This window comes from Acyrthosiphon pisum, chromosome A2, assembly GCF_005508785.2.
Source record: "Acyrthosiphon pisum isolate AL4f chromosome A2, pea_aphid_22Mar2018_4r6ur, whole genome shotgun sequence".
Lineage (NCBI taxonomy): Eukaryota > Metazoa > Arthropoda > Insecta > Hemiptera > Aphididae > Acyrthosiphon > Acyrthosiphon pisum.
In genome coordinates this window covers 40,855,550-40,877,157 of record NC_042495.1, presented here as the reverse complement: position 1 = coordinate 40,877,157, position 21,608 = coordinate 40,855,550, and the positions used below count along the sequence as shown (strand labels likewise).

Here is a 21,608-nt window from a genome sequence, read left to right as displayed (position 1 = left end):
TGTGTTGATACTATACACTCCAATTTTTTTCATTAAAAAATCTCAAATATTTCATAGGTACGACTGGTACGAGGTAGGTTGTAGGGGTAGGTAATCGGTAAAAAATACCAAGGGAAAAAAGAACAACCAAAAAAGATCACGAAAAAAGAACAATTTAAAAAAATTGTATGTAGGTATACCTATTAATTGATTAGTACAAAAACAATTGATGATACCAAGACACCGGTTAGTCACCGGTAACACTGCAAGCCTGCAAAAAAGCTAATAAGTTAAATTGTCTAGGTATATCCACATAAATGCTTCATTCTCATTTCTATACAAAATATTTTATAAATCATTTGACATACAATTTAAATATAAGAAGTTAAAAAAAAAATGTATTATAATCGAAGTTGAGTCTAAGTATGTTAATAAAATCTCTGAATCTATGGCATCATCACTCATCAGTCGTACAGACTGAGGCCACAGTACCTATAGTGCTTAGACACTGAGTAATATAGGTACCTACTAATATGATAAAAACAACCTTTGATTGTTATACCTATGATCTCCTAATACAATTCTAATTGCTAGAAGCATGACCCTTTCAAAATCCACATGTACAAATATTTGATCTGAAAAAAAATTGTTTTCTTCACACTTTTTTATAATCATGTTTAACATTGATTCATATATGTACCTAATACCTATAGGTTGACATGCTTTTTCTATGTAATAAGTTTTTAAGGAGTTCAATATAGGCAATGTGTTTGTTGCTTGTCGTGTAAATGTGTGCGTAGTAATAGTGATCACTTTACACACTTAAGTACTTTACACGTCATTAATATTACGAATGTAAATTTTAGTGAAACACTGAAATTTTTTATTTGTATTTCCAATAATATGTTAACATTTTCATAATCAATTAATATATTTTAATTTTTTAAATTGTTTTTTTTGTCCATGTTTTTTTTTGTTGTTTTTTATTCCGTGTTCTTTTTTCTTTGACCTTTCTTTCCGGGATTTGGTTGTAGTCTTGTAGGTATTAATAAAGTGACTTGATAGGTAATAATCTTTATCAAGACATTCTAGGTACTAAAATGTGGTACGTAATTAATGACCAATAATTAATATCATTATCTATGGTCTCGTCCGTGTTATCTTTAAGTTTATTGTCAATGATAACAGGTAGCATATCACTGATACTGCTTATCACCGGATTTTATAGTTTTGTACTCTTGTATTCCTATTTCATGTAAAAAATATTAAAAACTAAGATTTAATATAATTTGTTATAACAATTAAATATCATACAATATTAAAATTTATGAAATATACGTCTTTTGCTCATTCAATAATGTACAGATACACATTTTTCAAAGCAGCTGACCACTGCCGAGCCGCCTTAAGTAATATACTGTTTAAAAGAAATGCTGGTCATAACAAATGGTCCAATATAAAGCATATAAAAGGAGCCAACGACCAACAGAAATCACTAATGTTTGCCAGGTTTAGTCGTCAAATGAAACTAGCCATCAGGGGTAATATTTGCATTCCGTTATTAGCGTTTCAATTAAGATTATGGTTAGGTTATAAGTATGTTATAAGTTTAAATGTTTAATGATTATGTTTTGCCTAACCGTGTACCTTACATAGATCAATTACATATTTATCTCATTACTTAGGTATTAGTGTATTACATGATACATATTGATTTATTATTATTATACCTATTATACTTTTACAGTATCAATATATAAACTCGTATGAAAACATTGTAATTAATATTATAATTTACAATATTTCTATATAAATATATGTCATATAATAATGCCAAATTTCTTATGCCAACTATTTATGCTATCAGACAAAATCTTCTTTGTATTCTTTTTTAATTATTCTTAATAGTTTTTTATGGTTTGGTATAATATATTTTTTATTATTGAGGTGTCTTTTTATTTTAAATTTGTTTTTAATTTTGTTTCCCAATAGTCAATACTATTATATGTAATTAAGTTATGGTTATGGTTTGTATCCAAACTGTAACACAGGTTTATACATTTTCCTTACTATCAGGGCCGTGTTAAAAAGGGAGGCAAAGTGATCATTTGCCCACGGGTGCCACAGCTCGGTAAAATCAAGGGGCGCCTCGAGCTTGAGAAACCGCTGTTGCCAGTTGCATGTTGGTGACTCCTCAATTTATATTTAATAAAAATTTTAATGAAAAAATTACTATGATTACTTCCTTAGTTATATATTTAGATATATATTTTTGTTGTACCGATAATAAATTAAAAATTAATCGAATTCAATTTTATGTAGGAATCAAGGTACTATAAATAATGATATAATAAATTGGTGAACTGGTCACAAACTTCTTATCGCGAGTTATTTATACTCGCACAGTTTTTCCGATGAGTGACTGCTGAGTTGTGACCCTACAACCATAATATTTTACCCTATCTATCTGATTAGTGATTAATTTAAGATTATAATTATTTTCGATAAACAAATAAATTACGTCATCAGTTCATTCAGTTTAAGGCAATATTTTCATGTATGCCAGAAAATCAAAAAACATCTATACATATTTTATTGAAAGCATTAACAACTTCTCCTATAATCACTACATTTCCGTCAATAGAAATTGCATTAAAAATATTTACATGTTTGCCATGTTCTAACTCAAGTGGCATACGATCATTCTCTGTTCTTAAAAGAGTTAAAACTTACCTTCGATTATCATTATCAAATGAAAAAATTTCACATTTATCAGTCTTATGCACGGAAGCTGAAATTACAAAGAATATTGATTGGAGTGAATTAGTTAATAAATTTGGAAAAGGGAAAGCGAGAAAAAAATTGTTACTATTTGTTTATGTAATGCAATTTTATTGAATAAAACTAAATTAAATTTAGATAAAGTTTTCAACATTATAACTATATGATAGCTTAATAAACTTATTACCCACTATATCTATGTTAAAGTATTGTAATGCACATTTAAAATTGACCAAATTAGCCATTTCAGTTATATTTGTTTTATGTCAACACAACATCAGGGATCAAGATCATCAGACAGTTAAAAATATAGATGATAATCTTTTGGAGTCTCCAAAAAAAATCATCCTATACTTTTTCACATACCTGAAATACTAAATAATGTGCGAGGTAGTCAATAAGTGGATGATATAATGAAGAGAGGGGAACTGGGGCGCTTGAAAATGGGTGCCCCTGGGCGCCAAGAAGCTTAATACGGCCCTGCCTACTTTAGTTAAGTTTTTCAATAAATAAATATAAATTCAAGTACCTACCTACTACATTAAACTTGAAATTGCTTCACATAATAAAAGTACAATTAATATACCCATATCACATGTTATATGATTAACTCAATCAATGTATTTATTTTAGCAAATATATCACAATACCTAGGTCTGAAAATAAAGATTTTAAACACAGATTAACAATTAAAAAGATTACTTTAATTAATATTTTTTTTTTTTTTCAGAACAAAATGATTCAAATCCTGAAACCAACTCTAAGTTAGCCTCAATAATTGAAATGGCCAAAAAGAACAGTATGCCGAAAGATACTATCTTAAATACTATAAAAACACATGTACAAACATTTGTTATTTAATTCAGCAATTATTTTTCAAATATATCCAATATATTTTTGTTTTAACAGACTGAAAGTTCAAATATTTGTTGTAAATAAAAAAAATCAACACCTACCTAAATAGAAATAAATATTATTTTTTTATTTTCTAATTTCAAATTTTATTATATCAAATAATATGATTTTATTATTTAAAGAAAGTAATTATTTTACTATTACTATATTAATAAAAACCATAATTACATTTAAATTTAAATAACATTGAATTCATGTATAACTAATGTTGCAGTCTGTTAAATATAAAAATGTATGGGTGCAAAAAAATATATATTGATGACAAAATGTAATTCACTTACTATTTTTCTATAAATTATTTATTTTTCAGTCGAATAGTAAAGCAGATCCACATTGGCATGAAATTAAAGGACCCAGAGGTTCAATTATACTGATTCAATCATTAACAGAAAATGCAAAACTACTAAAGCAAAATTTAAATACTTTAGTACGAAAATCAGGGTAAGAATTTTATGATGTAATTAATCATATTTTATATAACAATTTTCAACATATATCGTAAAAACAGTTAATAAATTAGATTATTAGTGGAATGATGAATGTATTAGTTGTACTATGATGTTTTTCATATTTATCTATTTTTTTGTAAATTATTTTGTAGTTCTTCATAAGTTGTTCTAACTACAATATTTAAAAATATCAAAAATAAATATACACGGTTTGTTAGTCACAGAAGTTCAAATATTGATGAAATCGTATATTTAAAATTAAAATAACGATTTTAGTTATTTTGTTCTAATTTAAAAAATATCAATCATAAGGTCTTTTATAATTTTCTATGTATAATAACATTTTAGAAATATTTATACTAATTTGAAGCTATTTATTCCATGAATATATTCATACTGTCTTAAGGTATGTCAGTATTGACTTTGAATTGAATAACGATTATAATATACATTATGCAATATTATTCGCAAAAATTAGTTCAACATACCATTTAACTAATAGAAAAATTAATTAATAATATATTATAGTAATATAAATAAATTATAAAATATCCTTAGAAATAGACAGTTTCCACTCAGAATTGGTTTTCTTACACAACCATTTATCATTGAATTAAATTTTAACACAATATCCATTACAGTGACCTCAATGACAAGGTACACACTTACTATAAATAAACCGGAGCGACTTTCTTGATTTTTTTTCTCGTTTATTTATTATTATTAGAATAGTTCATATTTTAATCTGTTATTGACTTACAAATAATATGCTCCTTTTTTACAGCCTACAGTATTTATAGGAAAAAAAGATTTAATGACACTTGTTAAAGTAACATCAAAAAACTCTTCAAAACTAAAACATCCACCTATTTATGATAAATATTATTCATACAATTTTCAACTAAATGAAATATGCTACAGTATTATAACATTTGAAAGGACTTGTATTTTGACCTTAATTAATTCAGAAAAATGTCCTAATAAATTAAATTGTTTAAATAAACAGTAGCTATATAGATAAAAATAAATTCAATGTGAATTTTATTATATTCAAAAAACTGATTATTTTAAAGTATTTAGTTAATCAAATTTATGTATTAATTACCTTTTTTCGTATTTTATTTTAAGTTTAGCATATTGTGATTCTGGAGCTAAGCATTTGTTTATTCACAAAGGAATACTAATAGCTAAGCCATCTCCAGATTTGATAAACGCAACAGAAGATTGTATCGAACATGCAATTAATGCCGGAGCTGAAGAAGTAGAAACTTCCGGCGACGATTTAGAACCAGGCTATTTTAAAGTAACTTTCTAATTTTATCCTTTATACTAGTTATAGTGTTAAGTTTAATTTCAGAGCCAAGTGTAATATCTACTAGGTAATTAGAAAAAAATTGCTTAATTTTAATATTTAAAGTTAGTTTGTCTTGAATATTACATATTTTCTTCTTTAAATATATAAATGATTGTGCGTTTGTAAATATTCAGTAATCTCGGAAACTACTGAACCAATTGGTACTAAATCGTGCACACATATCTCTTGAGACTCGGAGAGTGTTTATAGTTTTGTTTTTCATCCCTCATAGGTTGCTATAAGGTGGCTCACATAGGAAATTTGTTATGGCCCAAGAAAATCAAATATTTTCTTCTTTATACATATAAAGAATTGGTTAAAGAAATAAAATAGACTTTTATATAATGTATAATATGTTTGTATAAATTAATATTTGTTTGACTTAATTTACTTATATCTAGGTTAAGATAATAAGACGTTATGTTGTCTCCGTCTTACACACGTACGATATAGTAAATTTTCGTTCATCAGTTTCAATAGTGTGCTGTTAGTTTTGATATTAGAGTGAATTAACCTATTATTAAACTTTCAGGTAAAAATATTACTGTGTTCTCTTATTGGCTTTTTACGATATTTTAATTTTTAAGTGAATTATGAGGATTTTAACATATTAAGATGGATTTTACATACTCATAACTCACTTAAAAATTAAAATATCGTAGAAAAATTTGGTATTCTTACCTTACCCTATGTTATAGAGTTTAATAATATTTTAATTTAAATATTGATGCCATAAATCAATCTCTGTTACAACTTTGTCATAGCTTTCAACATAATTTTTGTAATAATCGACAAGATTATGAATGTACACTTTTCTGTTGGATAATAGAATCAATAAATAAAACAAAAAAATATATTCTGTAATAGTTTTCTTGATTTTACTTTGAAATGTTACTTCCGGATTTTTGTCTTAAAGAATTTTTGGAATTTTTGATTTAAGTATCCAATTGATTGCATAATATTATGTACCAGTAATTTTTAATATTTTTTAAATATTTTTGCATCTTCATTTTTTTTTCTTTCTAATTCAAGCACTGTGTTTACAAGGTAATATTTATTATATTTCACAGATTCAAAAACATTTAAGCACCTAGTTGAAAAATAGTATTTACTTCTAAATTATCATAACTTTGTTTGCTTAACATAAGTTTTACTATTTTCTGGTCTTACTGTTACTAAGTTATATAATAGCAAAAAAATAGGCAAAGCATAAATTACATAAAATGTTATCTATTTTCAAGCCAGTGCTATATAAACAATTTGCCATTTGTTTTAATTTATAAGAGTTTAATATTATCATCATTTTTAATAATAATATATGTGAGTCGTAGGTATATTGTTTTCTAACATAAAAAAAAAATACAATATAATATGCGATATACTTTGTTTTAGTGTAGATAAATATTTAGTATTAATTTTCATTCGGAAAACTCGTGAAACAAATTTGTACAATGTATTGACTACGTACTTAAGTACTTTATATTATTAACATAGATATTTTAGAAAATATTTATTTTATTTAATGGTAATAAGTGATAACAATATTTGTCTAAGCTTTAAGCTGAATCCGAAAAAGCAAGAGAATTTAATAGAAGGCTTCTAATATATTGTTACAATGACAGTTGACAAATATTAAAAATCCATAGTCACAATCATAGTCATAATTAGGGCTCGGATTTATATGTATTTATATAACCAAAGTATGTATTTATGCAATAAAAATATGTACATAAATATGTGTTAAAGAATTCAAAATATAAATTATCGAAAAAAAAAATAATTAATAATATAATAAAATGTAATAAAAAATGTATATTTATCTAATTATATTGATTACAAACATTAATTAACATTCATTTTTAAATTTTCGAATCCAAAAGATCGCCGATATTGTCATAAAATCTTAATAATAATTAATAATAAAATAAAATGTATTAAAAAATGCATATTTATCTATAGTTATCTAATTATCTTGATTACAATTAATAATAACCTGCACTTTTAACGATAACTAACTTAAATGTTGTCAATACTTAAAGTCTTTTCAGCTAAAATTGATGGCAGTAGCGAGGCCCCTTAATGTAAGTTGCTAAATCAGTAGACAATGTTTATTAAAAAGAATATTTTTTTTAAAGCAAAATTACAATATTTTTATTATATACTAGCCGATCCCGTGCACTTCGTTGCCCATTAAAAATACCAACTCTATATGAATTATATTGATTATATTAATCTCGATATTAATTAATTAATTATTATCCTTACCTAACCTAAAATGGATTACCCAATATTCGTGCACAGTTTTACACTTACCATCTACAGAAGTGCTTTTGGGTATACAATATTTTATCCATATATAATCTCAAAATCCCTATTTGAGCACATCAATCTCAATGCACATCATTTCCCATTAAAATTGACAACTCTACATGAATAATATGTTTTACATATCAAAATGGCAACCTTTTATATACAAAACATACCATCAGAAGTTTGAAAATAATATATAATTGGTTGCCATGGTAATATGGACACACACGGGACTATATATATAAAAATATCTGATCCCATGCACTTCGTTGCCCATTAAAGACCTATAATTATGATTATAATAGCTTCAACACTCATGGTAACCATGGTAACTTTGGTAACTTTAATAACCATGGTAACATGGACACACATACATTCATTTTTATATAATATATAGATTAAGTCTTTCTTTAAGAAGAGCCCAATGTTTCCCCTTGAGGTTAATATCAATTTCATCAGTTAAATATTTGTTACAATTTAAAAAGCGATCTACTCCCGTAGTAGAACGTAAACAATTCTTCACAATCTTCAATTTACTGAACGTTGATGCAGTACTAACCGATGCTGTAAAAATCAATCTGCATATTTAATTGAGTTATAACTCCATAATAATCACAAATATTAGATTCATTACATTCAGGAGGGAATATTTTCATACCTTTCTTCAAATCATCTATTGAACAATTGGAACCTGGAACCTTAAAAATTTTCACAAGTGGTTCTATGATCAACATACAATTTTTTTAATGTTCAGAAGACAAATTTATTAACGCATCGAATACTTTTTTGAATTCCATTCTGTAAAAATCTTTTGTATTGATTGTGCACAATCGAGTATATATTTTTGGGATTCAATTTTCTTCGATGGTGTCGGTTAAAATCTTCTGGGTTAATATTTAATTTTTTAGCAAAAATTATTGCACTTTTTATTAAATTATTTAATGCCGTATTATTATCTCTCATTTTGGTCAAACTGTCAATATAGTATGTGTTAGTAATATTAAAATATAAATTATATTTAATTCTGTAGCTTCTAAGTTTTCTGTGAAGATTTTTGTTTTATACATGACATTTTCATAAACGATAAACAAATTACAAAGTCAAAACTGAACATTTTTTTAGAGAGACCTAATGCAAAAGTACATGTATTTTTATGCATAGATTTTAAGTCTGACTTATCTTGTAATGCATTAATAATTTGTTCATTGATATCCCAACCGCTTTGATTGATTCAGCCCTTGCAATCCATCGGGTTTTTGATATATTCACTTGTTCAACAAATGTATTCAATCGATGCCATTGGCATGGAATGGAATTTTGTGACCAACAATATCTGATAATTTATGCTGAGTACTATTTATCGTACATGACATGATACTGGCAAAATCATATGATTGAAATGCAATATAATATTTATTTTTATATATATTATATAAATATTTTGTGTTACCTATTTGTAGTTCTTAAATATTATTTACTATTATATTAGGTATTTAGAGTCATAATGGGTATAATAAATTATATTTGAATTTTGAAATAATCATAAATTATAATAAAATCATAATTGCTGATTTGCCAACTGCTATATCCAAATGACAAATTTGCCGACTAAAATGAGCCATGTAAGTGGTTGTGGTGGGGGGGGGGTGTAATACCCCTCCACATCCCCCACTAAAACCGGCCCTGGCTGTCTTATCCATATAATATAATATAATATTATTGTCGATTTTAATATTATTAAATATATATTTACTATTTTCAAATAGCATACCAGTATACCAATATTGAACATAATATTATTATTAATATTTAAATATGTATTATCAAAAATTGGTTGGTATCAATGTATAAGATCTTGGGGTAGCGAAAATTCCTCCTCCGTGCGCACGCTTATGCACACAAGATGTACACTTTAGATACATACACAACCGTAATAGCGCAATATAACTATTTAACTAGCGCAGGGATATGAAATTGATACCGGCAATATAGTACTATGGGCCGAAATAAATAAATAATATTATTGCAACGTTATTGGGATAACCACGTTATGAGTCTGGCCCATAAACATATAAAGAAATGGACCGATAACAAAGAGAGAGGTCCAGGTCCTAACATTGTTGGAAAAAGAACTCATACAATTGACTATTTAAGTATCTACCATTTAAACCCATTATAGCTAACCCATTATACAAAAGAGAGAATAGTCCAACTACAAAGATAGCAACATTTTTTAGAAAAAGGTAGCATATACCTTAGGTAGTTAGGTCCCTTATATCTCAGGTTGCATACTAGTTGTGTCCTAAAGATATCTACGAAAAAAGGTCTGATCCGAATTGCGGCCAGAGTTTATTTAGGGTACAGATGAGTTGCGGCCCGGGGTTTTTTAATTAAAGTATTTAATCAACGAATTTTACTAAATTATACTAACATTTTTAACTTCAAAAAATATCATATACGTTTTTACCGGTGCCAAAATTTTTTATAAAAACAAAACATATCAGATTTTAATGTCGAAAAAACATTTTTAACCATAAAAAATATCATAAGATACGTTTTATTAGTGCCAATTTTTTTTAACCTTCCTACAGTATCTACTGATGCTACAAACAGTCCTAAGTCTGAATAAAAATGAGAAGGAAGATGAAGCTTTTTTAATATTAATTAACATATTTCAATTAATTTAATTTTTATTAACATATTTCAATTAATTTAATTTTAAATTTCGGGTCGCAATTCGTAGTAACCCAAAAAAAACTTGGGCCGAAATTTGTATGTACCCAAAAAAACTCGGCCGCAATTCAGATGACATTTTTACCGCGGGACGCAACTAGTAGCCACCCATATTACACAGGTATTGGCTATCTGTTACGAACAATGTTGGAACTTGGCAACCCAAAGTAAGGTATGGGGTACGCGCCGTTCATTTATATATGTCCAAGGCATTTAGTTAAATCAAGCATTTTACTAAATATCTAGAGCAAATAGTCTAGTTTAATTTTTATGCAATTTCACTATCCGCCTAGACATTTAACTAGTTAAATGCCTAGTCATTTAATTAGCTAAATGTCTAGGCGGACAAATAGTAAAAATTAAACAATTCTTATTATTTTAAACATTTAACTATATTATCTATTAATTATTTAATGCTATTTTATATAAAAAAAATGTATTATTTATGATTATATTATAAAACACGTAGGTATATGAAATATTTTTCATTTCGTGTCCATCGGTACGAGCATAAAAAAAACTAATAAAAAGGTTATATTATAATTACAAATTTTTGTTGCCCTATGGTCACAGACTTATACAAAATAGATGAAACATTTGCCCCTAGGACGTAGGTACTTGGTTGTATGAAAACCTTATCTATATTGAGTACCATGGGACAAATTATAATCTTATCGATTATAAACGATAAATTGAATTGTACAATTATTTAGTCTAGTTTATGAAAATTATTTTGAAAAAATCAAAGAAAGTCATAAAGCAACTGTTCATGGTAGAAGGGATAAACTTGAGCAGTACGTCATAAAAAAATAAATACAATATTCCTCAAACAGCAATCCTAATATTTATTAATCTGTGTACAACTTGTAACTTAAAAAATTAAAACCTCGTAAAGGCGTTGTTGTAAAACCAACAATATCGGAAGATTTCAATAATCTTAAAGAGTAGCAAACTTATCAATTTTCAACGGACAAGGTTTTGTCAAGAAGGAAAGGGGCAATGTCAAACCGGTTGGTGTTTTTATTTTAAAAAAATTTTTAATTGTTCCAGAAAATGCCACCAAACAATAACATGTAAAAACAAGTAATGACCAAAAATTAACAAAAATTTGTGATTTTATAATATAACCTTTTTATTCAATTTTTTACACTCGTACCGATGGACACGAAATTAAAAATATTTCATATACCCACGTGTTTTAAATAATCATAAATAATACAATTTTTTTAATATAAAATAGCAATAAATAATTAATAGATAATATAGTTAAATGTTTAAAATAATAGAAAATGTTTCATTTTTATTATTTGTCTGACTTGAAATAGGCATTTAGTAAAATGCCTGATTTGACTATATGCCTACAATATGTCTATGGCTCAAATAACAAATAATTTTTCCAGACCCTATTATTAAGTCATCGAAAGAAACTTGTTTTTTCATTACTAATTTGTATTTTTTTCTATTGAAAAAATAGTGTAATTTTACGATCGAGTTAATTAATAATTTTAGGTGATGAATTGAGTAAAAAAATAATTAATATTGTATCTCCGATAAAAATAATTGGCCTTAGATATACATAGGTCATAATTATACCATCATGACTTATACGAAAAAAATATAATTTATTAAACACTCATCGAAATTGTCTAAAAACTATTGTATAACTATTGGAAAACATCAACTAAAAAACGTATACGTGTAAAATGATAAATATTAATTACCTAATGTTATTTCCGATCAGCTATAAATCGGCCGGTAACTTTGTACACGTCCAATCTATTATATACAATTCAGGTAAATATTATATTTATATTTTATATAGGCTGTACAGTAAACTCTCTACTAATGGACACATTTCAAATAATAGTGGACGCTTTTAAATTCTTTTACCCAAGTTTTGGTGCAACTAGCAACCATTATGGCAATACCGTGAATATTTATGTTTGTATTACCATTTTCTACACAACATTACATTTTCAAAATATTTTGACTATTTTTGATCTATACAGACACAAGACAATTTTGATTTTTGTTGTCAATAAAAGAATTTTCGCTTGATAAAAATACTTTAAAATTGATTAAAGTGTTTCTTATAACTTGCTGCTAATAGAAATTTAAAAAAATTTAGCGTTAATCCACAATCATTTTTTATGAACATCTGAAGCATCTGAATTCTGAAGTCAAAATCACGAATGTTTGCAAATTATTTTGAGTTGGAAATTCATAAATAGTTTTCTATTTATATCTTATATTTAATTTTTTAAAAGATTTCTCATAAGTTTTTCTACTTTTAACAAATATAAATATTTTTGCTGGAAAGACAAATTAAATTTTTATGAGCGTTTGAAGCTCAAATTTGAACTGAATTAAATAAATGTGACCAAGGTGAAATGTATTATTGAAAAAATAGTAATTGGATAAGAGGGTGTGAGGGCAAAGCCCCCCACGGGTCTGCGTTTTGCACTTGGAACACAGTTTATAAATTGTTGGATTGAGCTCTTCTACTTAATAATTCCCAATTCGAGCACTTTCTATAGCATGGTACGGATCACGTGTGGTAAATTAATAAATAATTAGTTATGATAAAATGAACTAGCTGAACGCGTGCACTTCGTTGCCCTTAAAAAATAGCAACTCTTAAAAAAATTATGATGGTTCAACTTTTTTTGGTGTAACTTGCTGCAGTAAGTGCAACTCAGCCACCCTGGTAGGCGATGTTTAATAGTTTGATTCGATGCAAGCTTTTACCTGATCTGCCCGAATAACCAATAATAAATAAATACTAATTTCTACTGTAAACTTTAATCAATGGCAACTATTAATAAATAAAAATAAAATTTCCAATTTCCACCGTGGACCTCAATATCTCTGTTTGAGCACCTCTTTAAAACGCGAATTTCAGGAAATCCTTTCTTATTGCACGGTGAAAATATGAGAAGACCTCTTTTCCAAATTTCAAGTTCGTACGTTGCGTATAGTTTTTAAACTATCAGTAATCAGTGACTAAGTGGTATTTGGATTTTATATGTATAGATAATAATATTTATTACTTTAATTATTAATTATTATGAATGACTGCAAGAGTATTAAGTATTGAGTTATGATTTTAGTGGTCATTGTTGGGCCGGCATTATAAAAATCTAATTAGGTATGACATAAACTGATAAACACAGGCATAACTTTTAAGGAATTTAAAATTCATTAAAATCCTTAGGGTCAATGTTCTACAACAAATTACATCGTCTTTTGATTTTGTGAATTATTTAATTATAGCTCGGTACACACATAATATGCCGCTCATTGAGAAAATGTGAGTACATTATTTACCAACAATTTTAGACTAAAATTTAAGCGGATACATCGTCCATATGTCCTAATAAGTAATAGTATATAATATATATGTAATATGTATATTATTCACTTATATGTTATAACGTATGTCTTACAGTCTATTTTATAATATCTTTAATAGTCTATACGCTATAGACTATAATATTGATTATAAAGTATAGAGTATAATGTTAATTAATAATAATCACTATTTTCTTTAGTATATTTATATCATTCATTTCCTCTCTACGATGATGTATGTTTACGAATTAATTTAATCGAGTTTAGTTTAATTTAAATATTCTAAACGCATAGTTATTAGAATTTAGATTACAACTTAAAAGGTTATAGGTCAAAATTCCCATTTATTATACCGTCAAGGTGACTTTCTTTATTAACCAGTTTTAGTGTTCCAGTGGAAATAATACGTTAGATTTAGTTAGTTGATAATATTCTTTGATTATAATATATTTTGTAAATATATTCAACGGTATATAATTATGATTAAAAATATTATCTATTATAAAACCTATAGGCATGACTGTATGAGATCATTAATGTGTATCTGTTGCATCATTATTTTTATTTTTTTTTTAAACGAGTTCCACGTGTTTGACCTTTTGAGTGATACATAATTTAAACACTTAAAACTAGTTAACAAAAAAATATATGCATTATAAAAAAAACTAGCGTTTGTATGGAAAATAAATCTTAGAGGTCTGCTTTAATATATTCATGCCTACATTTTGGTTCGGACCGCTTTCGAGTCACAGTGTAACTCAGTGTGAGGTGAAAGTAATCTTTGTTGCTATCGTTACGTAATATGTAGTATTGATTTTTGGGAAGTACACGCCCGCGTGCGTCCATCTGTGGAACGACTATCTCATCATCATGGCAACGGACAAACCATAAGATTATTATTTTGTTCTCAGAACTTGTACTAAAAACAAGAAATTCTTCTCACGATACTTCCTAACAGCTTTTAATTTTTTATCCTCTTGAATAATATTAAAATAATATGTTAATGTAGTATTATGTCGTACTGTCATGAATACTATTATAAACAACCTATATAATATTATAACGAACAAGATGCGTTTAACTGAATATATTATACATGCATAGTTTTCAATACTAGCCATAATAAAAATTACCACCGAATGCAGCGTGGGAATGTTCAGGAATAAATAATAATGTATTCAAAAAATATACAAGACACCCTACTTTTTTCTTCGTAATACACTCATGATTTTCACTGTATATACAAAGTAAAAAAATAGATAACCACGGAATCATGATAACCATTACAAAATTGTACGCACTTTACATTTCTAAATAATTTTTATTTCATATAAGTAAGTGATTTGACTATATAGTGGATATGTAATTAACCTACTATATAGCTAGTTATTTATAATTAATTTAATTTTAAAATGTCCTGATGAGTGACGTTGTATAGCGTTTATAATAATTACTATATTAACTTTTAACATACAGACGCTAAACCCAAGGACACATAGGCCATCATGGGCCCAAATCATCAGGAAATTTCCGATGGCCGAAGGGGTTAACTGGGTCGCAAGTCATAAGTTATATTACTTATATTAAAGCTGATGGTATTTCGAATGGTAAACCCGTATTTTTTTTACCGTATTAATTGATCTAATTAGATCCATCTATTAAATTATTATTCAATTTTTCATTGAAGGCTGGTATTTAAATTAAGTTAAGTACCTACCTACTACCTAATGCATTTTTTAAATTGTTAAATATTATAATAGTAGTTCAGATAGAGCGAAATTATGGATATAGCCCATAAGCGCAAAATATGACCCAAACGCAACCAAAAAGCGCAAAAATAAATAACCCATAAGCACAAATAAATTTTATAAAAAAAATGTATTTTATTAAAATTGTAGTTATTATTAATATTTAACTAAGCATTTACAGTGATATTGAAATTAGTTCAAAAAATAAAAAATCAGTAAAAAATAAATATTAGCATTTTGAGTATTATTTTAAATTAGTTAAAAAAGTATTATGAATAAATAAATTAATATATTAAACTACCTAATTTAATAATGAAAAGATACTTTAAAATTTAATTTGAATTTTGAAGCCCACTGTTTTCAAGTATTCCAATCTGGTAATTTTTTTTCTTTATAGAAGGTCCAAGTTTTTGATGACTTAAGATTTGCGATACGTAGTTTTTCGACCATTTGACTGTAATTTTAAATAAACTTCTACTTGGTGTTCTTTAATCACTTTAATAAAACTAGAAATAGGGGGGGGAGGTTAAAAAAATTGAACCTTCAAATGCCTGTGATATGAGTCTGAGCCATTGGTAGTCCTTGGCTCGTCCGAAGGTGGATCAGCCCTTTTGTGTAAGTTAATATTACATTTTAATAATACATTTTTAAAGACATATAATTTTAATTTTAACGAAAACCGGACACATTACGCACACGTGACACTATCGTATCACAAGACACCTACTGATATAGGTGGATATCTGGTATACGATTTAAAACATTTCACTCGAATTTCAATTAAAAATAAAATAATGTATTAAGTAATACAATTTATTTTTGCGCTTTTATTCCACAAACGCGCAAATTCGTTTTGCGCTTTTGGGTTTTACCGGAAATTATACTTAAATATTTTAATTTAATTTTAACCATTGACTTATAATTTAATAGATAAATACAGGAAAATTTTGGCCTATTATTTTGCTTTTATTTTTTATTTTTTATGTCTATTGTATTTGGTAAATACTACTAGTTTCATCAGGGTAGAACACGATTGAGAACGGTCCTTATCGGCCGTACCTTTTTTAATAGCACGATTGAGAACGTTCTTACCTGCTAACTTTTATGCAACATTGTCACATTAATTAAAAATAAAAATAATAAAAATACAATATACAATATATATAAGATATCCATTTTTTAAGATTAAAAGTAAAAAAAAAATTATATTTATATACAACATATTTGTCAGCTTAAGATAAAAAATTAAAAAATTAAAATTTATTTACAATATATTTATATATTTTATTTGTCAGCTTAGGATTAAAAATTTAAAAAATCAATATTTTTTTCCTAAGTACTTATTTCCGGTTAATTTTAAATACCTTATAATGTCCTTATTTTGTTCAAACTCTTTATATAAATTAATTGTTGAAGCAATACGATTATAATCTTTGCTGGCCATGGTTTTTGTAATATTATTTTCAATGGAGTTGATTATTGCCACGGTTTGTGTTTGGGTCTCCTTTAAAACAGAAATTACTGCATGTGTAGGAGGATGTGTGTTGTAAAATTTTCCATTATAAGTTCTGTGAAAACTTTCTGCTCCATTGGTGGTTCTTAAAAATAAAATAATAAATTACTTTAAACATGCAGACTAAATAAAAGCAGATAAATATAATTACAAATAACTATGGAATACATTATTATTATTATATATATTATTATTATATTATTAAGTACCTTGGGTTTAATAACGGTACTTGAGCCCAAAGAATAGGAGGAAATAGCGAATCATCTTCAATGTATGTGTTTAACACGTAGTCTGAAAATAAACTCCCAACTTCTAAGTCTGGACATATTTCCATAAGTTTTGTAAACGCATCATCGACATCAGTGGGAAGTAGAAAAGGCAAACCAAAAAATAATTTAAGCCATTGACCTAATTCGTCATTGTTGTCTTTGTATGCACTTCTCAACTTTGATTCTCCGTTTATCTGTCATACAGATAATATAAAATATGAATGTTATTAATTAGAGTGAAAATCCAAAATTATCGTATTTCTTACCTTTCTCCACCAAGCTTGGGCTATATGAAAACGGCAAGTTTCGATAATGACATTGGGAAAAATTTCTTTGACTGCTTCGTGAGCACCAATTTCGAAGTCGAGATGCAGCTTTTTAACGTTTAGAGCCGGACATATTTGCAAAAGATACTTCCACATTATAATGTAAATTTGTTTTGTTTTGTTTGGTAAAAAAAAATAAACAACAGGCACGTAAAAACCATTCACGTATGTGTGTAATGTATATAGTTGTAAGAAAAATTTTGGTGCAAAATAGTATGTACCGTCTCCAAAAAAATCGGTTTGTTTCGACATAAAATTTAAATTTTGGCTAGTTGTTATACAAACGAAGTCATTTGTTTCAGGAACAAAAACAAATTGTTCACTTTTAAACATACATAAATCATTATTTTGTATATTTTTTAATTGGGATATAGCTTCATTTAAAGAAGTAGGATAAATTGGATACTGTTTTCTTTTTTTATCGTAAATCGCTTTTCGCACTGATGTAATATCATTGTTCGTAATATTTGGTAAGTCACTGTTTAATAACTCTGTTCTAATAATTTTTAACGGTCTTGTCGATGTATTTTCTTCAGCTTTTCGCTTACAATTTTCCCTCAAAATCTGTCTTTCAAATTTTTTCGTTGTTATTACTTGCATGATTTACATGTTTACCATTTGAAGAATGGAAAGTTTTGTCTATTTTTGTTAATAAACTGGCACTACAACTGTTATTGGAACATTTCCATTTCATTAATCCATCTTTGCGTGTCATTACATATGAATATTTATCATTATTTAATAATGCAAGCTCTTTTCCGCGTTCAGACGTAATAATTTTAAAGTTTTCCATTATAAACCACTATTACACTATTATACACTATTACACGTTGTTACCGCACTGTCCACCACGAACAACTGAATTTGGCAATATTAATAATTATTTACAGTTGAATATCTGCAGATACGTACAGTGTACAATATATCGTTATCGTGACGTACTAATTGGTTACTAATTCAGTAATACTTATCGAGGCCTAGCTGTTGTTATCGACGATAACTTGTACCTATGTATATATGTATGGTATATAGGTATATATAACGGCAATAGTTTGAGCGGAAAAGCCTAGCCATGATAACATTTTTATCGGTGATATGCTATGTTATATAATTTATTATTAACCGTCGACAGTGTGCCGAATGGCTCTTGTTAATCGCAAGAATTGTCGTACATTTTATTAAATGGCAACGTCGCTAGAAAAATCGTTCTCAATCGTTTGATTTTAAGGTACAAAATATTGTTTCTTTGATCTGCCGACATCGTTCTCAATCGTGTTGCTAAAAAGGTAAAACGTTCTCAATCGTACAACACCGTTTCATCATGGGTAATATACGATTGCAAACGGACCTTTTCCGGTAACACGATTGCGAACGTTTTTACCTGCCTTTAATCGTGCGGTGTTGTTAGATTTGGTGTCAATAACAAATTTTAGACTAATAATTTTAGAAATAATCTAATAGTAATATAAGTAATATAATAATCAAAATTTTTAAATTTAATCTTGTTCCTACCTATGTTAATTTTACCAGTAAATACAAAATATCTAAGTTTTTATAGTTATTTTTTAGAACTACTAATGGCCCAGAGACCTTTCATAGGACGTACAATGGTCAGTCTTATAGCCCCCATTCTCCAACGCACGTAGTTATATCAGTCTTAAAAGAAACACAAGTTCAAACTTTGACAATCATTAATTTAATTAAAAACAATGTACATAATACTATGGCCAAAAAAGATAAATCTTTAATTGAATTAACTTTAAAAAATTATAATGATTATAAAATACACAAGGATCTAATTTTATATTAAAGAAAAACAGGACATTTCTACCAGGGAAAAACTTTTAAAAAAAGTAAAAATGTAGACAAATTTTTTTAAAAACTATTATTTTGAACGTACAATTATGTATTGTTTAATTTTTTTTATTCAGAACTCAGATCTATGTATGTATTTATTATTTTATTTATTTTTCAGTTTCTATCGTAAAATGAACACATACATTTTGTACGTAATTAACATTTTAAATACTACATATTATTTTGTATAATTTTATTTTAGTTTGTAACGAAGAGTTGTTGTTTTAATTAATTGTATTATTAATACCAATAGCTTTTATTTAAAAAAAAGATGTTTTAATTGAATTCTTGAACAAAACATATTCAGAAATTATAAACTTGGCGACGTAGTCTATAAAAACGTTCGCAATCGTTCGTATTTCGGCTAAAAAAAACACATTTTCTGATAAGAGTCATTCGTTCGCAATCATGTTATAAAAAAGTTAAAAAGTTCGCAATCGTGTTGTACCCTTTCCTCATATGCTAGTTGGCAGATAATATGATAAATACAGTGAAACTTCCATATTACAAAGTCTCATGGAGCATTCAAAAAAATTCGTATTAAGTATAGAGAATTTTGTTAAATAGAATTGAATGAATTGCTCTATTTGGTTCGTTTCTAATACTATTCCGTCAAACGGAAAATTTTTTTAAATGGAAGTTCGTTATACGGAAGTTTCACTGTATTGATTTTTTCAGGCCGTGAGCAGTGGGGTCGGTTCGAAAGGGTAAAATCGCAATCCGTCCCTGCCTCCCTGGGTAAAACAAACATATACAAATACAATACTAACAGCGTGGCCAAAAGAGAAGACTGATCATTAAAATATGATGGCCGGACATATAATTTATAGCATTATATTATATTATATAAGTTATATCTAGTAGGTACCTACAATATAATTTTCTTGTAAGTGGTAAAATAATCCAACCACAACCTTTTTTCTCCGTCATTTTGATTTCAAGACGTGTTCTTTTAAAAAGCGTTATAAATAATATATACAGTCGAGTCGTGATAAGTTGAAGTCGAAGGGGGATAAAAATTCATGTCAAGATATGTATTTTTTGAGATATTTAACTTATATATATTGGAAAAATTTTCTAGGGGAATAAAACATAATTCGATTTGTCAAGTTTTTTATGTTATCGAGGTTCCAGTTATCGTGACTCGACTGTATTTATATTTAATATTATATTATATAAATTCATCGTGTTTCGTGAATCAGTCAATGACTGTAATATTGTATGACAAAGCATAGTGTTGTGCGTACTATTATTAGCAGGGCTTTGCACCGGAATAATTTTTTCGGGTTTCGGGTTTCGGGTGTTGAAAGAAATTTCGGGTTATTGAATTCGGGTGTTACGGGTTAATACACTTTTCTGGTTACGGTTAAATGAAAATTTATTCGGGTTAATTATGGTTAATTCGGGTGTTAAAATAAAAACCCATGTTGTATATCAATTAACATGAGATTTTCAATGCAAATTTGATACAGTAATCTGATTTTATATTTAAAGTAAACTTAATGAAAAATATTAAAAAATACAAATTAAATATTAATACTTATTAGTTATTAGTTTATTACTTATTACTTAGTACTTACTCAGTCCTTTTTCAACAGAAGAAAGTTCTAGTTTATTACATATTATTTTAATTTTTAACTAAGCATATTTTTGTTATATTTATTTTTGATTAAGAATGTTTTACAACACAATTACTATTATCTATTATTGAATATTGTGAAATAAAATAAAACAATCATCTAGCATCAAGGTCTTTTTTAATTTTTAATTAATTATTGTTAGTTACAAAAAAAAAAATTGAGTTATCCATTACAAACTTACACTACTATCTTCTTATCTTCTTAGTCGCGTTAGTTGCAAAAAATACATACAAATCGATATGCCACTTAATTTTCAATAATTCGGGTTTCCGGTAAACCCAAATGGGAATTCGGGTTTCGGGTTATTTCGGGTGTTTTTTGGTGTTAATTTTTCATGGGTTTTATATATACGGGTTTTGGGTTATGCTATTTATTTGGGTTAA

At 27.1% G+C, this 21,608-nt stretch overlaps 1 protein-coding gene across 1 annotated transcript in view; it reads left to right on the top strand.

The window, feature by feature from the left end:
- Positions 1–1,201: 1,201 nt before the first annotated feature.
- Ccdc44 (coiled-coil domain containing 44) overlaps positions 1,202–21,608 on the top strand; it is a 35,891-nt gene continuing 15,484 nt past the window's right edge. Inside the window, 4 exon segments of the mRNA NM_001162480.1 lie at positions 1,202–1,520; positions 3,491–3,600; positions 3,986–4,116; positions 5,253–5,427. Coding sequence (NP_001155952.1) covers positions 1,307–1,520; positions 3,491–3,600; positions 3,986–4,116; positions 5,253–5,427 — 630 coding nt within the window. The 5' untranslated portion in view covers positions 1,202–1,306.